The sequence below is a fragment of the Plecotus auritus genome, assembly GCF_963455305.1.
Source record: "Plecotus auritus genome assembly, chromosome: 9".
Classification (NCBI taxonomy): domain Eukaryota; kingdom Metazoa; phylum Chordata; class Mammalia; order Chiroptera; family Vespertilionidae; genus Plecotus; species Plecotus auritus.
Genome location: NC_137783.1, coordinates 136,565,672 through 136,576,224, shown reverse-complemented (window position 1 = coordinate 136,576,224; position 10,553 = coordinate 136,565,672). Strand labels below are relative to the sequence as shown.

The 10,553-nt window shown below is 35.1% G+C and overlaps 1 protein-coding gene across 4 annotated transcripts; it reads left to right on the top strand.

Moving 5' to 3' along the window:
* Positions 1-632: 632 nt before the first annotated feature.
* On the top strand, positions 633-8,571 carry LOC308258049 (olfactory receptor 8K3-like; the record flags this gene model as incomplete). Of its 4 annotated transcripts, none has more annotated exons than XM_080688290.1 (2): positions 633-687; positions 7,685-8,571. In XM_080688290.1, the coding sequence occupies 2 exons, from the start codon at positions 633-635 to the stop codon at positions 8,569-8,571; spliced, it is 942 nt and encodes a 313-aa protein (XP_080544416.1). The 4 variants fall into 4 exon arrangements, with proteins under 4 accessions (XP_080544416.1, XP_080544414.1, XP_080544415.1 ...); XM_080688288.1 differs by having other exon boundaries at positions 633-704; positions 7,702-8,571; XM_080688289.1 differs by having other exon boundaries at positions 633-731; positions 7,729-8,571.
* Positions 8,572-10,553: the final 1,982 nt, after the last annotated feature.

Here is a 10,553-nt window from a genome sequence, read left to right as displayed (position 1 = left end):
TTTTACATTACTTACAAAAATGTTCAAAGGTTCTAATCTCTCCACAACTTTGCCAGAATTTGTAGCAACTATAGGAGGTGTAAGTACTATCATTGTGGACTTGATTTTAATTTTCCTAATGATTAGAGTTAGTAAACATCTTTTCATGTGCTTTAGCCATTTGTATACCTTCTGTAAGAAATATATATAACTGCTGTTTAAGTTTTTTGCCTGTTTTTTTTTTTTTTTAATTTGGGTTGTTAGTGTTTTTGTTGTTGAATGGTAAAAGTCTTTTTTATATTCTATATACTAAGCCCTTACTAAATATATAATTTGAATTTTTTCATTCTTTAATAACATCCTTTGGTGCACAGAAGTTTGTCTGAAAATTTTTGATAAAGACCAATTTATTTTTAATTATGTTGTTTGTACTTCTGGTATCAGATTGAAGAAAACTGTCAAGAGGTTCATTGAGCTTGGAGAGAGAATTGAGCTGTCAAGTGTTAGAATAGCCAATTAAAGCAACAAGCCATAAATGAAATATTGAAACCTTTAATCACTTATTACAATGGAAATCTCTAATCATAGCTCATGGCATTTATTGATTAGCTTTGTATGTATTCCCATTATAGGTTGGTTTCCTGAATGGCCTGATGGACAACCACAATCTAACAATTTTGAATGAATTCATTCTAATGGGGATCACAGACCTCCCAGAGCTGCAGGCTCCATTATTTGGGCTCTTCCTCATTGTTTACCTAGTCTCCTTGGTGGGTAACCTGGGCTTGATTATTCTCACCAAGACAGACTCCAGGCTGCAATCACCCATGTACTTTTTCCTGAGACACTTGGCTTTCACTGATCTTGGTTACTCAACAACTGTAGGACCTAAAATGCTAGTAAATTTAGCTGTCAATCAACATACAATCTCCTATAATTGGTGTGCTACCCAACTCACTGTCTTCGGTGTGTTTATCACTAGTGAAATTTGTATTTTGTCAGCAATGGCCTATGACCGCTATGTGGCCATCTGTAACCCCTGCTCTACACAGTCATCATGTCACAAAGGTTATGTCACTTGCTGGTCACAATGCCCTATCTATACAGTGTCTTTTTGTCTTTGTTGATCACCACAAAAATTTTCACTTCATCATTTTGTGGCTGTAATGTCATCAGACATTTCTACTGTGATTGTCTGCCATTGATATCTTTGCTCTGCTCAGACACAAATGAAATCAAATTGATCATTCTGAGTTTTGCAGCTTTGACTCTGGTTTCATCTCTTCTGATAGTCCTTGGATCCTACATTCTGATCCTGGTTGCCATCCTCAGGATGAATTCTTCCGAGGGCAGGCACAAGGCTTTCTCTACCTGTGGATCTCACCTGACAGTCATAGTCATACTCTATGGGACCCTATTCTTTATGTATATGCAGCCCAAGTCCAGTCATTCATTGGATACTGATAAAATGGCCTCTTTATTTTACACTTTGGTCATACCCATGCTGAATCCCTTGATTTACAGTTTGAGGAACAAGGAGGTGAAAAATGCCCTAACTAAAACCTGGAGCATGTGTGCAAATATTTTGTTGAAAATTCCCTGTAAGATATGGTAGCAATAAATTATGTATTAGTCAACGTATACTAAGTGTCATTGCTTTAATCCTGTGTTGTTACCTTCATAAAATGGGCAAGAATCAATGTGTGATAGTATAGAAATAAGGAAAGTATTCATTATTTGCAAACGAAATATATCAGTAATAGATGACTACTTCCTGCTTATACTTCAGATATTAACTTATAAATATACATTCAAATTCAAATTATGTTCCATTCCTCTATGTTCTCACATGTAGCTTTTTGCTTCCATTGAACATTTATTTTTATAAAACCATCCTGTATATACTGTATGTGTCATTGCTTTAACCTGACACTGCTACCACTATAGGATGGGCAAGAATATATGTATGATAGGCCTAGAAATAAAGAAAATTATTCATTATTTTCAAACCAAAATATATTACTAACTGATGGCTCTTTTCTGCTCATACTTCAGATACTAACCTACATTTAATTTCAAATCAGATTGATGCCATTCCTCACATGTAGCTTGTTGCATTTCTCTTCCACTAAACATTTATTTTTAGAAAGCCAGGGACTCTGGATATTACATTCATAATTCTGTTATTGGAGAAAATTGGGATTCCTCTTCTAAACTGGGTACTGCTAGGAGTGGAGTTCTTGTGATATAATGAGAAAAAGAATTTTCTGAGACACGCATGGGAGAATAGTGATTTTTATTTGCATGGAAGTAAATCCCTGCGTTTCTAAAGTCCCATTTCCCTTAGTCCAGTTATAGAAGAAGTGTAGCTGGGGTTTTAATAAAGCTATAAGCAGAGTCAGCATACAGAGTTTCCATTCTATGTTGCAGCCAGGTCCAATATAGCATCAGGCTAGCTGTGGTCCATTGTGTGTGGGGTCCACACAGTCCTGAGCCACACAGGAGAATGCAGAAGAGCACACCCCAAGCAACAAGAGTCTCAAGAGTCCTGAAAGCACAAGAGAGTGAATTCCTTTGTTCATGGGATTAAATATCCCACATTTTTGCATGCTTACAGTTCATGCTGGCCAATGAACTTTGTTCCCTGGTGTGACTGACAGAAAAGTACCTTTCCTGTGCTGCCCCGACTATAGTCTATCTCCCCATTGTCCAGTCCCCTACCCCCAATATTTTACAGGTGTAATGCCTCTAATGCCTGGCTTTCCATTCTCTCCTTTCCTATTTTTAATAACCAGTTTAATTATAATGGCATCAGTTTTGTCTTTAGAACCTAACATGGTAAAATGGATTAAAAAGAATTCATGATAGATTTTATGCTAATGAATTCACTCAAGGAAACAAACACATATTGTGAAGTGAACCAAAGTCCCTCTCTTTATGGGGCTTAGAGAAAATACATAAAATAGAATGAGAAGCCAAAACCAGTTTGGCTCAGTGGATAGAGCGTCAGCCTGCGGACTGAAAGGTCCCAGGTTCGATTCTGGTCAAGGGCACGTAACTTGGTTGCAGGCACATCTCTAGTAGGAGGTGTGCAGGAGGCAGCTGATCGATGTTTCTCTCTCATCAATGTTTCTAACTCTCTATCCCTCATCCTTCCTCTCTGTAAAAAATCAATAAAATATATTTTAAAAAAATAGAATAAGAAGAGGTCAATATAAAGAAATCTCTGGAGCATCAAATGCATTTAAAGAAAATATTGTGAAAATTTTCAAATATGATAAAAATTTAAAACCTTCAAATTAAAGAAAATTAACAAGCCCCAGATACAAGCAGCATATAAACCACTGCATAAAGGCACATCATAATCAAATTTCTCACAGCTACTGATAAATAAAAACCTAAATAGTCAAAGAAAAAAGACTATATACATTCAAAGAAAGAGTTTATAGACATGACATTAAAAACATAAGCTATAAAAGTACAACTTGATAAACTGGATAAGCAAATTGTATCATCCATACCATGGAATGCTACTCAGCAACAATAAGAGGAAGAAATGATTTATACACACAAAAGCACAAGTAAATCTCAAAGAATGCAAGTGGTTTGATATTATTTGTTAGGGTTTGGCCAGTGACATGGGTGTTGAAAGAATTCATAATTTAAAAAAGAGATGTAGAAAAGAAGTTTATTCTACTTTCCAAGAGAGGAAAGGACCAAGTATTGCTAGTTTATACAGGGCAGGGAACAAAGAGTGGCTTCCACTTTTAAAGAGTGATCAGTTAATGTTGTTAGGTGACAAGGAAGGGAAGGGATTTGGGTTATGCTGAAGTTGAGCAGATATCAGGGGCTGTCCTGAAAAATTACAGTTTGTTTGCTTACCAGGAGATAGTCTGGCATGTGTCCTAGAGAGCTATCTTATCAGTATTTTTCACAAGCCTGTAAAACATGCTTAGAGAAGAAGTTATGAAGAGTTCATGAGAGGCTTGTTTAAGGTGAGGGAGGAAGGGAACTTCCTACTAACTAGAGACTCCTTGGTGCAAATTATATCTGAGTTGTTAAAACATCAGGGAGAGGAATGCAATAACGTACTTTTGAGAGTAGCTTGTCCCACAGTTTGAACAGAGGAGCCAACAATCTTGGGGTTTAATTCCAAGTGTTTTTATAAATTGTGGAATGCCACAGCAAAGAAAAAGAAAGGCCTTTTCCTGTTCTTACATTATTTATAAAACATTCGTCATATGACAAAAATGTAGAGATGGAATCAGATTAGTGGTTGGCAGGGCTTAGAAATAGTGGCAGAAGAGGAGGAAGTGGGTGTAGACCCTGGCATTTTTTCCTTTTTTGTTATACAAGCGCCTGATTTAAGTTTTGATTGCCCCAAGTCCCTGTTCTCCCCTCCCCTCCCCTCCCCTCTCCTCTCCTCTCCTCTCCTCTCTCCTCTCCTCTCTTCTCTTCTCCCCTTCTCTTCCCTCCACTCCCCATCTTTCTTCCCCTCCCCTTCCTTTTCTACCCTCCCCTTCTTTTTCTTCCCTCTCCCTGCCCCAGACCTCACTGTGTGACCCAGGTATGCAGTATAACTTCCAGGTCTTGTAAATAATAAACCTGTACCCTTTCCAAGTTTCTTGGAAGTTATTGCTGAAAGGCATCTTTGCAATCATAAAAACCACAAGGGATGGTCCAGCCACATTGATTATTAATAGGCTGAGACCAGCACACACATGTGACTATAAAGGGGAAGCCAAAGGGAACTTTATGGTAATAGAATAGATCGGTATGGAGTGTGTCTGTACAGAATAGAATAACTAACATGGTGCAATAGGTTGTAAAAAAAAAAATAATAAAGCAAAAGAGAAGTGCTGAACAGACAGATGATGAAAACTCACAATGAAATGAGAAGTAACAGTAATTTCTGTCCCTGAGGGGGGAAAAAAAAAAAAAAAACCTACATTATACCAGAGTGAAATGGTCAGTCTCTCTGACTTAATCTTATTTAAGCCTGCTTTGTTCCCATGACCTTCAGGCTAATAGGTCTGTCTTTGTCTTGCATATGGACTTGCTAATCATTAGAGGAATCCTGCTTGAAGCTTGAGTTTAATTTTCTTTACTCCAAACTCTGATGTTTGTGTTTTGGCCTTTTGAAGTGTCTCTACACATGGACTTTGGAGCAGTAACAACATGAGCAACAGATCAAGAAAGCAATGTATCATTTTAATTTCCTGAAAGTTTTTAAATAGTAGAACAGTATTTAAATATTTATATACTGTCACTCATTCGCGGAGACCACTGTGCAAAATGCAGACTCTTGATGGGCATGTAGTCAAGAGTCCTATGTGCTACAAAAGGAAAGTTAACCAAGAGTAAAAAATAAAAAGAAGGCAGGAAGGAGGGAGGGAAAGAAGGAAGGAAGGAAAACATGGTAAATAAAAATTGTCCATGGCAATTAAATGACATCCTCTAGGCATTTAATTGTGCTATAAAACACTATAGGGACAATCAACAAATTGCTTGGTATCTCCTCAGGGATAGTCTCAAAAGGTGAAAAAAAGTCCATAAATTGTTCTCACTGAGCCATGTAAGAAACACATGAAGGAGTCAAGATAGAGGCTTCAGTACAGGTAAAAAGAGAACAGTTCATGTGGTGTCTCCTGCTACCAATACTGACAATGTTTCAGTGATATATGCCAAGTGTCAGGTTAATTAAATGACAAAGCTCTGATTTAGTTCTTTTTGCTTTCTACTACTTCATAATGCCTAGGAGGAGTAGGCCCCTCTCCTTATCTCATCATATTAATGTTTTTGAGTATTTTCACTTGAGTAGGTAGACTAAATGTTCAAATGCATCTTTGAAATATCATCATGCTATTGCTTATAACGTATTTCTTTTACATCAATGATTATATCTGTAATGCAGCCAAAACTGAGTACAAATGAAGAGTAACTAAAGAGACATGAATTTTTAAAAATTGGCAAAATTATGAAGCTACAGGTATTTAATTTATCATTTTTTAATCTATAGTTTTGATGTCCTTTCAAACTTTTAGTTATTTAGTGGCTCAAGGCCTTTTTGTGACACCCTCAATATAATTTAATATTTAATAATTACTTGAATAAATGTATAAGTAGGATTTTTTCCACCTCACATTGAGATGTGAAAGGCATTATGTGGATATTAGCAGACTTTATGTACTCAGTTTTATAATAAGAGCAAAATATTCAGCATGGTTTTTAATGTCAAGTGGAATCTAACAGAAAGCAGATATAATTATTTCAAAGAGTTGAGCTTTTTAAAAAAGCCCAAGTCAGTATTTAACAAAAATGTTAAACTATGAAAAAGCAATTTGATTCTTACCATTCAACACTGAGGCTTGTGAGAAAAAACACACAAACACTTTTATCTTTCCTTATCACATAGAAAATTGGAACTTACCAAGTATGATTTTTCTCAGTCTTTCATATTTGCAAAACAAAACAAACACACAAAAATAAGATTCATACAGCTCCTTATTAAATTTACTGAAGATATGTTTCTAAAATTACTATCTATTGATGCACATTTCCACATTTTTGATATGAGAAAGGTATGTTCATCAAAGCAGGGTAGACAATTAGGAGGTCACAAACTTATAAGAAATATTTTAATATTTGAAAAGTGATTTAAATGCACATTTAATGTAATCACTTTATAGTTAATGTTATGAAATTATGGTTTTATTTTTTATACCACTCAGAGACTGCTGTCACTGTAACTTTTATTATAACCAGTATTATTTCTACTTTTTAAAGGCAGCACTCACACACAATATTTTAAATTTACTAAATCTTTTACTTTAATCTGCCATTCATTTACTCTGGTATATCCTTAATCTGTGTATTATTGGGGGGATTTGTATACATTTTTATTTGATCATATTAGATGTTTATCTGTGTTTTGTATTTTATCATAGTTTGAAGGCATTCCTTGGGTTTAAGGTGTAGAAGAATTTAAAGTAATATCTAAGAATTCATGGATACCTCATCTTTAGTGTGTTTTATTTTACCTCTCTAGTGCTGTGTAACATGGTGACTTTATTATATTCGATGTGCACACTTTTAAACTTACATTAAAGAGTATAGTATTTCTTTACGCAAAGAAAGTTTTTATAAATCTTGTTATATGAAACCAATGACAATACTTGCTCATAGAGTTGTTGATAGAGATAGATGGAGATTAAATGATCCAAAATATTGGTTTTGTATATAATAATAAAGAGTTTTGGATGTTACAATTTTGGCCAAAGTTTTGTACATGCCTTAAATGAGGATATAACTGAGATTATATATTATGTTTTACCATGTAAAGACAAATAATTCTTACTTCAATCTATTATAGTTTTCTTATTTATACACCTAATTTCTGTCAATTGTATTGATTGTTTTGGCCTGTATCACTCACCTCCACTTGAGAATCACCAACTATTTGTCTTTAGCTCTATTTGCAAATGTTATTTTTTTTGTGAGACAGGTTTGTTTTCATATATTATAAACTGGAAAGTTTAGATGCATCTTATTTATACTAGCTTTGAATACTAAAAATCTTCCAGGTAGAATATGTGAAATCTTTTGACTATGCTGATGTCTCTTTCCAGAATAGGTTTCCGAAAAACGTGCATGGAAACACAAAATCTAACATTGTTAAATGAATTCATACTCACGGGGATCACAGACCGCCCTGAGCTGCAGGCTCCATTATTTGGACTCTTCTTGATTATCTATGTGATATCTGTGGTGGGCAACTTGGGCATGGTCATCCTCACCAAGGTGGACTCCAGGCTCCAAACACCCATGTACTTCTTTCTCAGACACCTGGCTTTCACTGATCTTGGTTATTCAACAACTGTAGGACCCAAAATGTTAGTAAATTTTGTTGTGGATCAAAACACAATCTCCTATTATTCTTGTGCTATACAACTAGCCTTTTTTCTTGTGTTTATTGTTAGTGAAATTTTTATTCTATCCGCAATGTCCTATGACCGCTATGTGGCCATCTGTAACCCTCTGCTTTACTCGGTCATCATGTCACAAAGGCTATGTCAGCTGCTGGTGGCTATTCCATATCTCTATAGTACATTTGTTTCTCTCCTAGTCACCATAAAGGTTTTCAATTTACCTTTCTGTGGCTACAATGTTGTCCATCATTTCTACTGTGACAGTCTCCCCTTGTTATCATTGCTTTGCTCAAATACACATGAAATTGAAATGATTATTCTGAGTTTAGCTGGGTTTGATTTGATTACATCTCTTCTGGTAGTTCTTGTGTCTTACCTCCTCATTCTTAAATCTATTCTCAGGATGAACTCTGCTGAGGGTCGGTACAAGGCTTTTTCTACCTGTGGGTCCCACCTGACTGTGGTCATAGTGTTCTATGGGACTTTGATATTTATGTATGTGCAACCTGAGTCCAGTCATTCCTTTGACAGTGATAAAGTGGCTTCCATATTTTACACCCTCGTTATCCCCATGTTGAATCCCTTGATCTATAGCTTGCGGAACAAAGATGTAAAATGTGCACTACAAAGGGTGTGGAAAAAACTATGTAATATTTTTTCTTAAAGGTTTACAGACAATACAATTCCTATAAACTAGGTTCTGGACTTTAAATTTTGCTGTATATTCTTCCTAAAGAAATAAGAAGCACAGATGAGTTTAACATGAATTACTGTCTTTCTTGAGGGGAAAGATGAATTATATACTTAAACTATATGTGTAGTAGAACGTGTGTGGTGAATATAGAAAAAAAGCTGTCAAGGATTCTGGTGTTTCATCTTTATTAGAATAAAATCATAGCATACATATGTGTGAGTGTGTGTGCCCTTTCCTTTCCTTTGGATTTAACCTTAATACTTTCCCCTGATATGTTTTAGAATGGTACTTACTAATGGTTGTGAACGTGATATCTGATGATTTGAAGTGCTCAGTCACATTGCTTTGCTTAAATACCCCTTCCAAACATTGAAATCCCACTGTTTCCTCCTCATTGCCTTTCTTCCATATCTGAGTCTATTAACTGAACATATATTGTAATTTGGCAGTCCAGAGGTTCTGATTGGCACCTAATTATGTCTTTATTAGTCCCTTTTGTTGATATCAGATGATACTCAAATTGAGGTAAATTTCTGAGGCCACACAGGGAAGCTCCTACGTTTGTACTGTCTCCCCACCCCAACTAGTTGTTCTTTTTTTTTTTTTTCCCCAACTAGTTGTTCTTGCTTAATAAATGGCTGTTTGGTTTTTGAGGTTACAGTTCCTTATCTCTTTGAAAAAATGTAAATTTTCCATTTTTAAAGTTACTTTTATACCCTTGGGTAAGAAGACTAGCCTATGATAAATTAATTGTGCTGCCTTTCCTTTCTCAGGCTCTTTCCCGGTTTTAATCATTATTGACTATGTACTGTGTTTTATCTGACTTTATTGTTTAACTGCATCGATTATCATCATTATGGGAAGCAAAGGAAGAGATTCCTGTTGTTTGCACGATGTCCTCTTTCTAATGTAAGTGAAGCCTGATACATGACCAGAACGGAATTATCTTGCCTTTTGTACATAGTTGCTACATGTCACTTTCCACATTTTCCCATGTGCTTAATTTTATTTTCCTTTTGTTTACTTTTATTCTTCCTAATACTTCTGGGATTTTATTAAAACTGTTTGTCTACAGTATTTACTGTGTTCACTATCATGCTATTAAAATTCGGTGTTTTAGCCAATGAACGTTTAATAAAAATATTTCATTGGAATAACATTTTTAAAGTGCATATACAAAGCAACCAAATGTCTTTCAGTAGGTGGAGGGACAAATAAACTATAACACATCCATGTAATGGTATTTTATTTGGCACTAGAAAGAAGTGAGCTATCAAGCCATGAAAAGATGTGGTGAAACCTTAAATGCATGTAACTATGTGAAAAAAGCTAATCTAAAAAGACAATGTACTGCATGATTTCAGTTATGTGACATTCAGGGAAAGAAGACATTAAAAAGGTTGCCAGGGATTAGGGTACAGGGAAAGATGAACAGGAGGAGCTTGGAGGATACTTAGAGTAGTGAAAATGCTTTATATGAAATTATAATTGTGTATACAAGTCATTAAATATTTGTTCAGACCAATAGAATGTACAACAAACACCAATAGTGAACCCAATGTAAACTGTAGAGTTTAGATGAAAATGATGTGCCAATGTAGGTTCGTGGATTTTAACAAATTTGTTAAGGACTGTTGCTAATGGGATGGGTGAGGCTAGCATTTGTAGGTCAGGGAATGGAATATATGAGAATTCTCTGTGCCTTCTCAATTTTTCTGTGAACGTAAAACTTCTCTAAAAATATAAAATAAAGTCTTAAAATATAAAAAAGTACAGATACAGTGTCATGTGAAGATAACTATCAAATTGTTAATGCAGTTAAAAGAAATCTTGAAGATAATCATTATTACTACCAAGTAATAATATCTCAAACTTTTGAGCATTCTACATGTCTGGATGAATTTGATTATCACAAACAACTCTGTGAAATAGGTCTTATTAAAATTTTTATT